The sequence below is a fragment of the Nycticebus coucang genome, chromosome 2, assembly GCF_027406575.1.
Source record: "Nycticebus coucang isolate mNycCou1 chromosome 2, mNycCou1.pri, whole genome shotgun sequence".
In the NCBI taxonomy this organism is placed as follows: Eukaryota; Metazoa; Chordata; class Mammalia; order Primates; family Lorisidae; genus Nycticebus; species Nycticebus coucang.
The window spans coordinates 87,650,315-87,667,616 of record NC_069781.1 but is presented as its reverse complement, the minus strand read 5'-3'; the positions used below and the strand labels follow the sequence as shown (position 1 = coordinate 87,667,616).

General features: G+C 41.1%; 1 protein-coding gene across 3 annotated transcripts in view; it reads right to left on the bottom strand.

The window, feature by feature from the left end:
• The window catches only part of PCSK5 (proprotein convertase subtilisin/kexin type 5), a 466,549-nt gene that overhangs the window by 112,936 nt on the left and 336,311 nt on the right, over positions 1–17,302 (bottom strand). For all 3 annotated transcript variants that reach the window (XM_053575543.1, XM_053575548.1, XM_053575551.1), the window contains exons 21-22: positions 8,071–8,173; positions 2,322–2,458 (exon numbers count right to left, since the gene is read on the bottom strand). In XM_053575543.1, the coding sequence (XP_053431518.1) occupies positions 2,322–2,458; positions 8,071–8,173 (240 nt within the window). The remainder of the gene's footprint in view (positions 1–2,321; positions 2,459–8,070; positions 8,174–17,302) is intronic.

Sequence of the window (17,302 nt, the reverse complement as noted above, 5' to 3'; positions counted from 1 at the left end):
CATTTATGAGTAGGGAACTTCTTTAGTTAAATCATCCATCTTCTTTAGCATTGTCTCAGAAAGGTCTGACTATTGCTGTGCTAATATTTCTTGAAGTAGGGATGTGCTGCTTTTGGTAGGCAGAGCTAAAATAGGGCTTGCTAAACTATACCCTTTCCAAGAAGCCTTCTCTGCTCACTAGAGCTGGAAATGATGCCTCTTCTCTGACTCATGGTAGGATTTCTACCATTCATTTGGTCTTTATCAAATATATATTTTTTGTTTTGTAATACACGAGAACAAACATCTTTATTTGATTATAAATTCCTTGAAGGTGATGATCATGCTATTTATTACATTTTCCATGGCACTCAATGTGTTAGTAACTTATATAGGGGAAAGGGAGGGAAACAATAAATGTTTAAGTTAATGGGTTAAACAAAGTCTTTCAAATAGAAAATAGAGAAGAAATGGCAGAACATTTATGTGTAGATTGGTCCATACAAGAGTAGATTGGTCTATTCTTCGAAGCTGTAGGATGCTTCGAAGAGTAGATGTGTGTGTGGCATCTAAACTTCTTTCTAATTTTGTGCTATGTATAGAGACATAAAAGTGTTTTTATAATTGACATCCACTTGTCTTTTTCTTCTTTTCTTACAATAAGGAGAAGCTTAAAGAGGTGAAATGACTAGTTTAGTGTCTTCTAGTTTGTGACAAAGTTGGGATTAGAAGCCAAGTTTTCTGAATCTTGGCCTTGATGTTCTTTCATTCAGTTATTTGTTGGGCAACTTCAATAAGCCAGATTTAGTACTAGTACTCAAATACACCAGAAAATGGGGTAGAAGCCATTCACTACTCCTACAAGGCACAGAGTGTAATGAGCAAGATAAATATCAAATGTTGTGAGGCTTGTGAAGGGGGGAAGCCCAGGGACCCAAGAATGAGCATGTGAAGGTGACTTGACCTAGACAAGGAGGTTAGGGAGCTGTCACTGAGGAAATGACATTGAAATCAAGATGGAAAGGGAAGACATCAGCCAGACAATGAGTGTAAACATCTCAAGTGAAGTCTTTGGGGCTGAAAAAAACTCAAATGCCCAGAGGAGTAAGCAGCTACAAATAATTACCATAATGAAGATCAACAGAAATGAAAATAAGAATAGTTAATATTTATTGAGTGCTTACTATATGTCCAGCCCTGTTTCTAAATGCTTTACTGTTCTATCTCATTTCATCTCATTCAATTTTCATAATAACTCTAAAAGAGGTAACCATTATCACCATCTCATACATGAGGAAGAAAGCAAAATGAGGCATCTAGAGATAAAATACGACATAGGTGTATGCTGTTTATACATGAGACACTAAGCAGTGATTTTAATGTATGCAAAGAAATGTGTATCTCACTGCTTGATACTCTCAATTTGTTCTTTATTTTTCTTGGCTTTATTGTACGCAAGAATAAAGATAAATAATGCTCTTCTTCTAGAAAAATGATGTAAGTGTGATGATGGTAATTGAGAGCCTTGGAATAAGCCTGGGAATGGTGTGGACTATGGAGAAAGGAAGAGCAACGTTTTTGGGACTCCAGCCAATGATTTGGTAAATGCATGCCCCGTACTGGCAAATCTTCTGAGTTTTTAAGAGAAACAAGAAATCCAAGTTTTTATTTGAAATTTCCCAATTTTGAAATTTGGTTCAAATAAAAAGTATTATGTAGGCCAATTATGAATCTAGCCCACATGAGTTTAAAGTGGGGGACAGACATATAAGCTGAGGCTGGAGAAGAGTCACAGAAGGACCTTTGAGACCACAGAATACAATCCAGTGACAGCAGAGAACTTGCAGAGGAGGAAAAGCTGAACACGGAAGTTCTCCTTTGTAATCATTTGAAATGATGATCTCGTTCCTGTAGGCTCTGACAATTCTAAATGGCAAAGCCCAGCTCCAAGAAGACCTTGACACAGCCTCTAATATGATACTTCTCTCAGAGATGTTATATGTCTTTCTGAATTCCCTAGCTTTTCACTTTATCTCAACAAATTTGGCTTCACTGTCTATCTCTGTCTGACTCATGTTTCTATGCCTTTCTTTCTCCTTCTCTGGGAAGATCTCACTTCACTTCTCTCTCTCATCTTTTTAAGGGCAATGAGTCCGTGTCTACAATGAGCAAGGTTTTCATGTCCTGACAAGAAGCAGGAACTTCAAGATTGCGCTTTCTCTCTACTGAACAGCTGTCTAATCTCAACCTTCAACCCCAGAGACAAGGCCAGTGAGGCAAGAGTGTCCAGCAGGAGAAGAACAGGTTTGTGGTCAGGACGCATGAGGAGCAGCAGACCTCACCTGAGCCACAGGAGGTGCAGTTGGCAGGCCCACTTCCTTGGCAGCTCTGGCAGGTATGGTGGCATGGATGGCACTGGTTCTGAAATTCATATTTCCATAAAGGACAGTTCAAAACACAGCGGCCATCGTCAAAAATCCTAGAGGAAAAGCAGAGTTTTAGAATTGATCAGTGACTTTCCCAAATGGTCCTAAGGATCAGAACATGTGATATTCGTGTTTCACCCCACTTATTTGACTTCATTGTTCCAAAGACAAGGGGACGCCTGGGACTGATCACCTTAGAACATGTGAACTTTTAGTCCTATACCAATCCTTGGCTCAAGTTTTGGAGTCAACACCAGGCATGCCAGAAACAGGAAGGGAAAGCAGTAGGATTCTGGTTCCAAACAAGCTAATTCGTGCCCACAGGGATTGAACCCAAATTGTAGACCCCAGCAAAATCTAGCCAACACTCAGATGGGGGTCTGTAAACTTTGCATGCAATAAAAGAGCCTCTGATTCCAGAAACTTTGGAAAAATATTTTTCCTTTATCTGTCAGCATGCTCACACTTTGCAAGGGAAATGGGAGCTCCAAGGCTCTTGAAGGGTAGAACAAAGCACGATTCTGTAGCTTAGGTGCTACTTATAAACTTGGCCTGTGCACACTGCAAGTAATCAATGAACTCTGATTTTGAGGGCCGTTTTTTTGAAAGCATTTCCTGATTTATGGGTACTGCAGTCTCTATTTTCTGACTATACTTGTGAATACCTACAATGGCATTGGTTTTTTATATATGTGCACAGTACATATCATAATGTCATGGTTAATATTTTATAGTTTTCCTTCATTTTTCTCTTTGCAAAGTAATCACAAGAGCAAATGTGATTAAGTTGTTTCCACGATTTCTGCTCAGAAAAATACAAAATGTTTAGCAAATGCAGGAGTCGGGGCTGGGTGGCTCATGCCTGTAGTAGATATATGCACTCTAGAAGGCCAAGGCAGGAGGATCACTTAAGGTCAGAAGTTCAAGACCAGCCTGAGCAAAGCGAGACCCTATTTCTACTAAAAATCGAAAAATTAGCCAGTTGTGGTGGCACCGGTAGTCCCAGCTACTTCAGAGGCTGAGGCAGGTGGATCACTTGAACCCAGGAGTTTTGAGGTTGCTGTGAGCTAGGCTGACACCACAGTACTCTAACCTGAAGCAACAGAGTAAGTCTCTGTCTAGACAAGAAACAAAAAGCAATAACAAAAACAAATTCAGGAGTTAGAGGTTGGGCATGGTGGCTCATGCCTATAATCCTAGCACTCTGGGAGGCCAAGGCTGGTAGATAGCTTGAGTTCATGAGTTAGATACCAGCATGAGGAAGAATGAGACCCCCATCTCTAAAAAATAGCTGGGAATTGTGGCAGGAGCCTATGATGGTAATCTGGGAGCCCCCATGCCTGGCCACATCTTTATTTCTATTTATCTACTGATTCAAAAATTCTAGGTGAACAAGATATCATAATTAGAATCAAATGTAGAAGGAAGAAGCTCTGGGGCTGGGCGTGGTGGCTCATTCCTGTAATCCACACTCCGGGAGGCCAAGGCAGGTAGATTGCCTAAGATCAGGAGTTCGAGACTAGCATGAGCAAGAGCGAGACCCCATCTCTAAAAAATAGCCTGACATTGTGGGGAGCACCTATAGTCCCAGCTACTTAGGAGGCTGAGGCAAGAGGATCACTTGAACCCAAGAGCTTGAGGTTGCTGTGAGTATGATACTACAGTACTCTATAGGGGAAAGAAAGTGAGATTCAGTCTCAAAAAAAAAAACAAATTTAGGGCTTGATGCCAGTAGCTCAGCAGGTAGGGCACCAGCCACATACGCCAGAGCTGTTGGGTTCGAATCCAGCCCAGGCCTGCCAAACAACAATGATAACTATAACCAAAAAATAGCTGGGCATTGTAGCTGGGCATTACCTATAGTCCCAGCTACTTGGGAGGCTGAGGCAAGCGAATCACTTAAGCCCAAGAGTTTGAGGTTGCTGTGAGCTGTGATGCCACGGCACTCTACCAAGAGTGTCATAGTGAGAGTCTGTCTCAAAACAACCAACCAACCAAACAAACAAAAACAATTCACAAGTCAGATAGGTAATGTGAACAGATGATGAGGGCTCCACCCTTCAAAGTTTCTATAGTAGATCTTTAAAGAAGGGAGCTGAAAATTTGCATTTCTGACAAATTCCCAGATGATGCTAATGTGGTTGGTTTGGAGAGCACTCTTTGAGCCTTGCTGCTCAGTGACAGGCTGGATTACTTTGGAATTTGCTAAATGATTCCTAAGTAGTATAGGTGAGCTCCCTTAGAACAGGAGTTATTGCATTAGTTGTGCAGTTTAACTGTGTATCTGGCACAAGCTCGTACGGGCATAATGCTGCATCCAGGCCTAGGAGAGCTGAGCGGGCCTGCAAGGAAAGGGAAGGACTTCCTTCTCTCTCTAATTCCTCTCTCTACTCAGGCCAGACACCACACAAAAGGCAGGCTGGATGTAGGTCAGAAGCTACTTGTTCCTTGGTTTGTTTAAACTGCACTTTTGCAGAGCTAGAGTCAACTCTTAAATGGAGGGTGGGCCATTTCAATCCCAGGACTAGAGGAAACTGGGGCCAGAGGAAGGCATCTTGAATAGTATGCCACTTGTAGCCTTCCATCTCCTTCATTCCGACACCCTGAAGGTCTGTGTTTTTTGCATAGTTGGGAAACAGAACAGATTCAAACCAACAACATGTGACAGAAGGCCACCTCACTCAGTAGTATACTCAGCCCCACCAATTCTGGTCACCAAACCCAGCACCACTGGTGTGAACAGTTGTTTTGGCCACTACAGAGTGTGGAGTCCAGATCTAAACAAACACTCACGCACATCTGGCTAGCCACGTCAAAACAGATCCCCTGCACTGTGACATAGAATGAGGTGCCTGTTCTCCCAGCCCAGAACTTTAGTGGATGGCACTAGTGCCAATGGGGAATTTCCTAGGCCCACCCAGGCTCTGGTTTCAGAGCTATATTTTTAAGGAAATAATTTGGATGTGGCTGGGTTGTTTTTTTTTTTTTTTTTTAATATTCCTGTAAGAAAAACTCCCATAAGAACGTTTGAGGAATTTAATCAAGGTGACTACTCAATGTTCTGCTAAAAAGGAGAATGCGGCAAGTTTATTCTAGGGTTCATTTTCTTGCTAAATCCAGGTGAGAAAGGGATGTAAAGTACATCGTCAGCTTGTCCTTAGGAAGAGATGACAGATTGATTTTTGGGGAAATCATTTCTTGGGAGAGGTGATCTAATTCTCTCAACGGGAACCATTAAAAATCATCCAGAAACAGAGGAGGAAGTAGACAGTACAACACGTCGATGTTTATGTAGGAAAACAGCTGCCTTTCTGATTTGATTTTAAGAAAGTTTCAAGCACATAATTGCTCTTTAAACCACCTGGTCCTCCTAAGGATAGCTTAGGCGACATACCCAATTTTTAGAAGAGCATGATTATTTTGAAAGATAGAATGATAGGGAAGATAACTTAAATGAAGGCTCTGAAGTACATCACTTGCCAACACTCTCCATCCCCCTCAAGAAAAATTGCTAAGAAACTTGAAGAAAAGCCCCATTTCAAATGGCCATAGTTTTCAATAGACATCAACACTTTTCCCTGGTGGAGGAGAATAGAGACTTTGCTCCATGACAGCAGAAAAGGAGGCTGATGATTATTTTCTTGAAAGCCAACTCAAGGACCATCAGTCATTCAACTCATGGATTCCTGAGACACCCAGGAAAGCTCATTTCTACAGGGGAAGAGCTTCTCTCCCAACTCATGCCTGCTCTTGACCTTTTCACAGGTAGTGAAGCCTTCCAGCTCCAACACAGCTGATAGCAGAGAAATGGCCAAGTTCCAAAGAGCAGGGCAGAGAAGATCTTAATGTTGGCATTGAATATTCCAGAAGGTCCTAGGAGTTGGGTGTGTATGTGACAAAGAGGGAGAGAGAGAGAGAGAGAGAGAGAGATAGATATGAACTGTAGTGGAAGAAATGGCAAGTGAGAGTTAGCTGGTCTTCTATGCTAATTGTTGGCTTAGGCTAATTAAAACCACCACAAGGACACTTAATATAATTTCTTGGTGATTTAGTGTTCTGATAGGATGAAATCTGGTAAAAAAAAAAAAAAAAAAGTTTTTTTTTTCCTTGAAATTTGTTGAAACAGATCAAACAAAACACTTGATGGTGGGTCACAACAGAGATCATTTTAAGTGCTTTTAACTGGTTCTTCAGGGCTGGGGTGAGAAATTAGCTTGGTCAACAAGGACCCCAGCATAGCAGGACTTTACATGTAAAACACACCTGCAGAGGGAGCTTTGTCAATTGTCTTTAAGAAGCTAAACTCAAGGGTTTATAAAAGTATAGAGGAATCATGGTAGCTGCCTTATGGAGCAAAGGCTAAATTGTCCCCCTTATTCAAAAGATATTCAAACATGCAATGAGAATTAACTGTCGATGTGGTGGGAAGTTAGAGAAGAAACAGGACCTCATTTTGGGAATGTCATGTGTACCTTACAGTGTTCCCTGAAGCTGTTGTCAAGCAAATTCAGTATTTAGAGGGATGGATATCTTAAAGAGACCCTGGAAAAGGGTTCTCACGGTTAGCATTGAAAATTTTTAAGATTATTCTTTTGTGTCTTCTTTTTTCCTTCCTCCTTCTTTCTTTTCTTTTTTTTTCCCCTTCTTTCCTTTCTTCCTTCCTCATTCTGAGAGCCAAACCTACAAAACTGATTACACACTTTACCAAGTTCTATAAAACACAGTTACTGAATTATTATGTGTTGGTCACTGGCGAATAAAGGGACAAATAAACCGCAGCCCCTGCTCACAAGGGTATTACAGTCCTAAGGAAGAATTAGGATAAAATGACCATCATGCAAAGCAAAGGGAATGTCCAGACTAGAGATGGGAAGTGCGTGCTGCTGGGGCAGGCTGTTGGTCACGGTCAGAGGAGAGACCCTGCTTCGTGCACCTTTATCAGGGGGCAGTGATGGGGCCATTCATTCAAACACTCAGCAGCCAACTGATCCTAAGTGCTAGGATCACAGGAGCATTGACTAAAAGTACAACCAATTTCCCCTTCTTTCATCAGAAATTCTCAGAAATGCTCATCTTACACACATACTTGGTATTCCCTGATTCACCAGGTTACCAAACATGGATTGCGCACCTGCTAGTATCTTAGCATTGTGGCTGGTACTAGAGATATAAAGATGAGTATCTCAGGGGCTTACAGTCTAAGGAAGAAATAGATTTGTAAATGAATGTCTTCACAGCACTCTTACAGAAGCTTATATAGAGCATGAGGGTCAGAAAAAGGAAAAGCATCTTCTCCTGGGAAGATGTCAGCAATGCCTTCACAGAACAATTCACTCTACAAATGACTCTAGAAATGAGCAGGTATTTGACCAGCAGAAGGAAGTGCTGGTTGACGGATGGTTGTGAAGAAGGGATGAGATTCCCATAAAGTGGCATCATATTAACTAATGAGTAAATCTTTCAGTGTCTAGAGAACTGGTCCTTGCAGTCGGCACTACCCTCATGGAGAGAGGATGAGACGGAGGTGTGGTCTGTGGCCAGACCAAGGAAAATACCTGTACCACAGATTGGAGTGTGGTTCTTTTTTCTGTAGCCCCTTGGGGTGGTGAGCACCTCTTCCTTCTCTCTCCCTCTTCCCACTAGGAGGCTCTGAGTGGCCACTCACCTTGCCACGGGGCAGCCCGTGCAGTCTTCCTGGGTTGGCCCCCGGCAATGGGCACACGAGGCGTCACAGGTCTGGCAATGGCCGTGCTGGTCAATGAATTCTCCTGGGGAACAAAATCTAGTTGTTTACTTCATTTCTACATGGTGAGGCTGCCTATGCTGTCAGTCTGAGAGCAGTCAGAGTTCTCTGCGGCCGCCTGAAGGCAATGCAGACAGCATGGCGAGCGGAGGGCCTGAATGGCTTCGGCTGCCAGTCCTAAATCTTGACCTTATCCTAACAACTGCTCCTCTCCCAGGGGCCCCAGAAGTTGGAACCTTAAAAAGTTATGAGGCAATGACATAATTCTGAATCTAGTCAACATGTGTTACACATTTTCTAAGTAGAGGAGGCCAAGGGGGGCTTCCTGCTGAACATCTTTCCTGAGCTCCTACTGATTTTCCTGTTAAAAGCCAAGGCCTGCTGCCCACAGAGACCTCAGTTATAGACTTGGTTCAAATCAAGCAATGAATAGGACCCACCCAGATCTTGTCTTACCACCCCATAAGGCCGGGGGCAGGGGGAGGGATTGTGGTTGCTGGTCAGGAATGGGACTTGAGTCTTGGCTGACATGTGGCAGATGTGAGCTATGTCTCACCCTGAAAAAGTAACATTAGAGAGACAGCCAGAGAATTCTCCTTTAACTGGAAAGTTTATCTTTCCCAAGTAAAAACACTAATGAGGCCTTGCCACAGAAGTGCGTCCAGACTCACGAATTTCTTGTGAACATTTTAAGAAATGACTTATATGGCAAAGAGGGGAGAGAGAGGCCAGCCTCCATGAAGGTGATCATTCAAGTATGGGCTCCCATTCATTGACCCCCACCTTCCTACCTACACCACATTCAGCCTCCCTGCCATTATCTTTTTAAAACTCCACAGACGTCTTCAGTCAGATCCAAAGAGCCCCCTTTTCTAGTTTGAAACCTGATCATGCTCAGAAAATAATACTTTCAGATTTTGGCAAAGTTACAACCTTCCCTGGACCCACCTCCCCAACCTTAACAGTCCCATGAGTGTGTCTGAACATCTTGAATCTGAGATCCAGATGGTGTGGTGATGTAGCAGGACCTACCCAGAGTTTAATCAAGTTGTCTCACTGGAACTCTAAGATTTACTGTCTGATTTATTGTAGGTGATTGAACAAAGCTATGGAAACCTTGATCTGACTGGTCAGGGATGGAGGGAAACCCATCCTCTGGCCTTTCCCCATTGCTTTACTGAATTGACGTAGTTTGTATGTGCATAGACCTTACATATATACTCATGTGTGTCCCACTTGCTAGCACTAAACCACAAAGATGAAAATGATGAGACTATCAGAGTTTGCTCTCACATAGCAGACTAAGCCTTTCATGTCATGTTCTGTTAGTTTTGTTAACTGAAAGGGAAAGTGGTGCCAGTATCTAAGAACAGCATACTCATACACCCTACAATCTGTCTACAATCTAGTCTTCTCAATGTTACTAAGGTATACCTTGGAATGGGAATCTTTTAGTACAGTTCTTAGCTCAGGAATGAGTTGGAGACATCCCAGGAGAGCTGGTCCTAAAGAGGGCCCAACAAGCAGGAACAAAGAATGCAGGTAAGCCAGTAGTTCACTGCACAAGACTCCAGCCTGCCTAAGTGATCACATGGAGGCTGAAATCCAGGACATGTTTGTCTCATTATGACAATGATGATCCCTGTGGGGAGCATCATTCATGAACTCAGATGAAGGTGTTGAATAGATAGGTGGCATTCTTGGTAAGTATCAGTCCCAAGACAGAAGAAATCTGGGAGTTCTGTCTAGCAGGGATGACAATTTCAAGTTGAGATTATCTCGCTTTTAGGAGGCATCATATTTATGCAGCCTTTAGTTTATTCAGGCGCCCCACTCCTTGTTTATTAACCTTGCTGTAAGTGCTTCCACTTTTGTCATAGGAGGCACAACCAACTGAGAAGTGTGATTACCAGGGCAAGCACCAGCAAAATTAAGAGCAGAGGATCTAGGGCAAATGTGGTAGGAAGAAGTAGATCTTGCTTGCAGAGGCCAGTGCCAACAATTTGTATTTACAGAGTTGGATGAAATGTATATATCTTTCAAAAATATATACATTGAATGGAAAAAGCATGAAGGAGAGTCATAAAAGCTTCAAAATCCAAAGAAAGTATATTCTAGAGAAATGTGGGCTCATTGAGAGCATGGTGTATCCATTCATTCATTACATGGATTAAAAAAAAATCTACATACATGCCATGTAGTAGGAGAGATTCAGAGATATACAAAGGATAAAATTTTAAATTAAAAATATCTTGCTCTGCTAAGCTGAATGCTACTTAGATGGTTCTGAGAGTTATACCATAGTCACACGCAAATTCTTTTTAATTACAGATGATGATGCATTGCTAGGTTAGGAAAGAGCTATCAGGATATAAGTGTGAAACTTTTAAATTCTCCCCTATATCTCTTGCTTGCATTCTCATTGGCTTCTATATGGCATTAATACCTTGGCTTTGAGTTTCCTTGATCTGCTCCACCATAATGGCCTCTATTGGCACCCACAAAGTGACACCTTAGATATAATGAACACCAGGGATTTCCCCATTTCTAAGATTTCTTTTTTCTGAGATGGGGTCCTGCTCTGTCACCCAAGTTGGAGTACAGTGGCATCACTATAGCTCAGCGAAACCTCCAGAGTAGCTAGGACCACAGATGCACGCTGACATATCTGGTTCATTTTTCCTTTGTTTTTAGAGGCAGAGTCTCACTATGTTGCCCAGTATGGCCTCAAACTCCTGGGCTCAAGCAATCTTCCCACCTCAACTCTCAAAGTACTGGGCCAGGTTCCAAGATTTCAAATATGCCTTTCAAACACACCTCTTTATGCCCTACTGTGAGTCTGTATCACCATTACATGGCCATCTTTTCATTCACTTCTTTCTATATCTACTTTGTATCCCCACTTGGGCTGGGCCAACCATTCCAAAGCCCAAGATCTACCCCTATTCTTTCTCAGAGGAGACACCACCTCTTAATTTGCTGATGAGATATATGAGTTCCCTTGGCTTCCTTTTTTTCAATGTCAAAATTCCCTTCCATCTTCTCTTGACCAGTCACTTATTTTCTGTCTCTAAAGAAGGTATATCAGTATGTCTTTCTTTCCATTGTCAACTCTTTGTTTAATGTTATTAATTTTCTTTCCTCAGAATATTTCTTCATCCAGTTTCTCCGTCTTAAATATCTTCCAAACATCTCCCATCATTGCCTGATCTCCAAAAGTTCTCCCCTAAAATCAAGCCTTTTCCCTCCCTGATAAGTTAAGTGACTCTTAAAACTTGTTTTTCTCTCTGACCATCTGGGAACAAAACAGAGAAAACTTCATGACCTTGAAGCTTATGTAAGAGAGTCAGCACAGGACAGCTAAACTGCATGTCTCCCAACTCTGCACATCTCTTGCACTTGAGAGCAAGCTCTGGCTTTAGAACAGAAGAGAATAGAAGGAGGTCCCCTATTCCCATATTTATGTAGATGTCTAAGTAGTTATATAAACAACTGTCCCCGGCCCTACAGGCACAAGTTTTCCACTGCACATTTTGAACTGAAGAAGCCAGATCCCAAGGACACAGGGATGCTTCTGGGGGTGGGGGGTGGGGGGGAGTGGGGTGGGGTGGGAGGGGGCAGAAGGTTGTTGGAGCAGCAAATGCTTGTCATCTGTCTTCATTGCACAACAAAGCTGAATGTTTATGGCAGGCCTTATATATAAAAGCTTTAGAAAAAGTCACTTTTAGCAGAGACTTCAGAGGCCCATATTTTGTTCTCCACCTCATCCAATAAACTCTTCTTTCTGGCACCTTATCCATTATTATGATGTCCAAATTATCTTTCTCCTATGATCAAAAATTTTCTATTTCCCTTTCAGTTCCTTTCTAATCCTATAATCACTCAAAGTACATTGAGGAAATAGAGTCACATGGAGAAGGATACCTCAAAAGTTGAAGGAATGAATATTTGTAAATCTTATTTACAAATAAGTGGCTTAGTGTGCTTGTTCCATCTCTTGATAATATTGCAGAATGTTATCGATGAGTCTAGGTTATAAATAAAATTTATGAAGTCATCCCAAATAGGAAAACATGTCACATTATCCAAAGTTACAAAATATGATTTAAACATAATAATAATTTTAGGCTAATAATAATAGACCTACATGGCCAGAAGGGCCTCTTTTCTCCTGAAGAAATATGTTTCTTTTATACCTCTTAGTATTTATTTATTTTGGGGACAGAGTCTCACTGTGTTGCCCCAGATAGGGTGCCGGAGTGTCGTGGTATCGTAGCTCAGAGCAAACACTTGCCTTAGCCTCCTGAGTAGTTAGGACTACTGGCACTCACCACCATGCCCGGCTAGTAGGGACTGGGTCTCATTCTTGCTCAGGGTGGTCTGGAACTCCTCAGCTCAAGCAATTCACTGGCCTCCACCTCCCAGAGTACTAGGATTCCAGGTGTGAGCCACCATGCCCCACCATAGTGGTCTTTATTAATTAGAGCCTAATTTATTGTAGAATTCAAATAAGTAAATATGTACACTAAACAAATTAATAAACAGATAAGTAGGTAGGTTATGACATGAGTCTGCTTTTTAAAATTTCAATAGATTTGGTGGTACAAATATTTTTGTAACATGGATTGTTAACAAAATTTTATAATGTAATGCTGAAGTCAAGGCTTTAGTTGTACCCATCACCAGAACAGTGTACGTTGTACCAAATAGGTAGATGTTTACCCTTCACTCCTCCTTCGACTCTTCCTCTTTCTTAGAGTGATATGAGTTCAAAACAACTTTTTAACAAGGTGATTAAAAAGAGAGGGTGGAAGGAACACCAGAAGAGATTCAGCTGCTTGGTTTTTGATCTGGTTATTTCAGTGAACAACCCTGGAGTATTAAATTATCTGTAGACCTCTGCCTTATTCATGGGCCTTATCACTCAGATGCCAAGAATCATCAAGTGTGACTTCACTGAATGACCCTAAAATCATTCAGTGCTAATCAAATAATACTATCTCTTTGCAGGGATGCCAAAACACAGTTTCCAACTTAAGCTATCACTATGTGAATACAATATTTATATAAAAAAATACATTTATTTCTTTCCACCAGCTACAATAAACACAGCGACACTTTCAACTAAATGCACGCTAATGAAATAAGTCCGTTTTTAAAGCCTCATTAAGCATGAAGTTTTATAGCCAGGCTCAAAATGTGAGGCCATCAGCTGAGACTACAACATCTTTACTTGAAATTCTGCACAATCATTCAGCCTTAAAAAGGAAGGGAATTCTGACAAGTGCTACATTCAACATGGATGAACCGTGAAGATCTTATGCTAAGTCAAAGAAGGCAGTCACCAAAGGACAAGTATGGTATGATTCCACTTACACAGATATGGAAGAATGGTGGGTTCCAGGGACTGGGGGAAGGGGAAATGGGGAGTCATTGCTTAAAGTTTCAGTGGGGAAGGATGAAACAGCTCTGAGTAGGGCTGGTGATGATGGTTGCACAGCAGTGTGAGAATGATCATAATGCCATAGAGTTGCACACTTAAGATTCTTTGAATGATCAATTTTATGTTACATATATGGGTTGGCCATAAAGTTCGGGTGCAATTTAAAATAGTGTGGTATTTAAAATTGCATATGACCTTTACGGCCACCTTGTATTTTGCCACAATTAATAAAAGAGTCTACACAATTGAGTGTGTTCCTTAGCAGGCCAATGCTTAATTTTAGCCAAAAAGGTCAGGATTGTCTGCCTATTGGGGAAGGGTGCAAAGAGCATGAAGTGTTCTAGGGAGCCAGTCTGTTGAAGTGAGGCTTGGGAGACCTCTTGTGATAATGGAAATCAATGAACTTGTGGACAGAATTTGTGATGAGGAAGACAGATGTCAGATGGAAATCTCTGTCTTCTTCCTTTCCTTAGGATCCACTAAAGGCAGAATGAACATTAGGCAGTGAGAAAGAGAGCCCTATGTCCACAGCTGGGAGGTGTCTGGAGGACACTACTTCTCTCTCCTGTCCTCTCAGGGACAACTTGCCTCAGCTTCCCAAGTGGCTGGGACTACAGCCCGCAACACCTGGCTAATTTTACTATTTTTAGTAGCAATAAAGTCTTGCTCTTGCTCAGGCTGGTCTCAAACTCCTGAGCTCCAACAATCCACTGCCTTGGCCTCCCGGAGTCTAGGATGACCGGTGTCAGCTTCCGAGCCCCTGCCTGCACAAGCTCTTTTTGATTGGCAAGCTCATCCTTCCTGGTCCCACTGGTTTTTCACTCATAGGCCTTGGCATTGATGTTTACAGTTTGTGCACAAGCTGTTGAATGCTACTCTGGCAGCCCATGGGTTGGCACTCCCTCAGAAAGGATGGATCATAAATTGTGGATCTAACATACATGCAAATATTTCATTTCCTTCAGCTTACATGTTGTTCAAAGGGCAGAATTAAAAGTCGATCTTTCTAGTTTCCACTGCTGTCTGGCCCCTGTCTGCAGTCAGGTGGTTAAAAAAAAATATCCAAATTGAAATCTTGGCCAAAAAACCTGAAAATAGTGGTGATGTAGTAATCACACAAGCTCCTATTCATGGATACCTACCACATTACAAGAGCTTTTCTATATAACATTTAATCCACACACAACCTCCTTTATAAACAAGCAACTGAGGCTCAGGGAGATTAAAACATCCTGCAAAAATTACATCAGCAAGGCAAATGGTAGAGTGGGGCCGTGACCCAGGTGTGTCTGTGACTGAGCTCATACTTTTTCAATATTTTCTGGTATAGATTCTATATCCCCTTTGAGCATTCCAAGCAGTTTTGCTATCTTTAAAAAGAAAGAAGTGAGTATGTGCATCATCTAAACCACTTGGTGAGGTAAGGGTATCAAAAAGGAATTTACTGGGGAAACAAATGAACTTTGAGCAGGCATGTTCTATAAAGTGATTTACTCAGTGATGAAATATGCCCTCCAAATTTTTGTTTTTTGATAAAAAGGTCACCATTCATTAAAAGGAAATTCCATGTATAATGTAAACTGAGAATTTGCAAGTCGTTTTTCTGCCCGGTAGGCTATAAGCTCCTAAGAGGAATTATATTTTTTGAATGAATAAAATGAATGGGTTGGGGCTTTGGACAGGGATTTTCTATACTGCTCCATTCTGTCACAAAACAAGTGAACTAGCCTCTTACAAATAGTTTATAACCAGAATTATGTTAACAGCTCTCTGACCCTCAATTTATATGACAATCTAGTACACTTGGATTGGTTCTTAAATGTCTTTTCCTCAATCAAGAGATTTTTGCCTTGCTGTCATGTTAGGGAAAAGTCACTCTAAATCCTAGATGAGAAAAGCCTGGGACAAGATGGCTTCATGTCAGAATTCTACCAAATCTTTAAAGAGGAACTAGTACCTATATTACTCAACCTGTTCCAAAATGTAGAAAAAGAAGGAAGACTACCCAACACATTCTATGAAGCAAACATCACCCTTCTCCCCAAACCAGGAAAAGACCCAATAAGAAAAGAAAATTATAGACCAGTATCACTAATGAATATAGATGCAAAAATATTCAACAAGATCCTAACAAACTGAATCCAGCAACACATCAAACAAATTATACATCCTGACCAAGTCGGTTTTACCCCAGGGTCTCAAGGCTGGTTCAATATAGGTAAATTTATAAGTATAATTCAGTACGTAAACAAATTAAAAAACATAAATCTATAAGTATAATTCAGCACGTAAACAAATTAAAAAGCAAAGACCATATGATTCTCTCAAATGATGCAGAAAAAGCTTTTGATAATATCCAGCATCCCTTCATGATCAGAACATTTAGGAAAATTGGTATAGAAGGGACATTTCTCAAACTGATAGAGGCCGTCTACAGCAAACCCACAGCCAATATTGTATTGAATGGAGTTAAACTGAAATCATTTCCACTCAGATCAGGAACCAGACAAGGCTGCCCATTGTCTCCATTGCTCCTTAACATTGTAATGGAAGTTTTAGCCAGTGCAATTAGGGAAGAAAAGGCTATCAAGGGTATCCATATAGGGTCAGAAGAGATCAAACTTTCATTCTTCGCAGATAATATGATTGTATATCTGGAAAACACCAGGGATTCTACGACAAAACTCTTAGAAGTGATCAAGGAATACAGCAGCGTCTCAGGTTACAAAATCAACATCCATAAATTGGTAGCCTTTATATATACCAACAATAGTCAAGCTGAGAAAACAGTTAAGGACTCTATTCCATTCACAGTAGTGCCAAAGAAGATGAAATATTTGGGAGTTTATCTAACAAAAAACGTGAAAGATCTCTATAAAGAGAACTATGAAACTCTAAGAAAAGAAATAGCTGAAAATGTTAACAAATGGGAAAACATACCATGCTCATGACTGGGAAGAATCAACATTGTTAAAATGTCCATACTACCCAAAGCAATATACAATTTTAATGCAATCCCTATTAAAGCTCCACTGTTATACTTTAAAGATCTTGAAAAAACAATACTTTGTTTGATATGGAATCAGAAAAAACCTCGAATAGCCAAGACATTACTCAGAAATAAAAACAAAGCAGGAAGAATCACGCTACCAGACCTCAGACTATGCTATAAATTGATAGTGATCAAAACAGCATGGTACTGGCACAAAAACAGAGAATTAGATGTCTGGAACAGAATGGAGAACCAAGAGATGAATCCAGTTACTTACTGTTATTTGATCTTTGAGAAGCCAATTAAAAACATTAGTGGGGAAAATGTTCCCTATTTAACAAATGGTGCTGGGTGAACTGGCTGGCAACCTGTAGAAGACTGAAACTGGACCCACCTCCTTTCACCATTAACTAAGACAGACTCTCACTGGATTTAAACTTAAACTTAAGACATGAAACTATAAAAATACTAGAAGAGAGTGCAGGGAAAACCCTTGAAGAAATCAGTCTGGGCGAGTATTTTATGAGGAGGACCCCCCGGGCAATTGAAGCAGCTTCAAAAATACACTACTGGGACCTGATCAAACTAAAAAGCTTCTGCACAGCCAAGAACACAGTAAGTAAAGCAAGCAAACAGCCCTCAAAATGGGAGAAGATATTTGCAGGTTATGTTTCCGACAAAGTTTTAATAGCCAGAATCCACAGAGAACTCAAACGTAT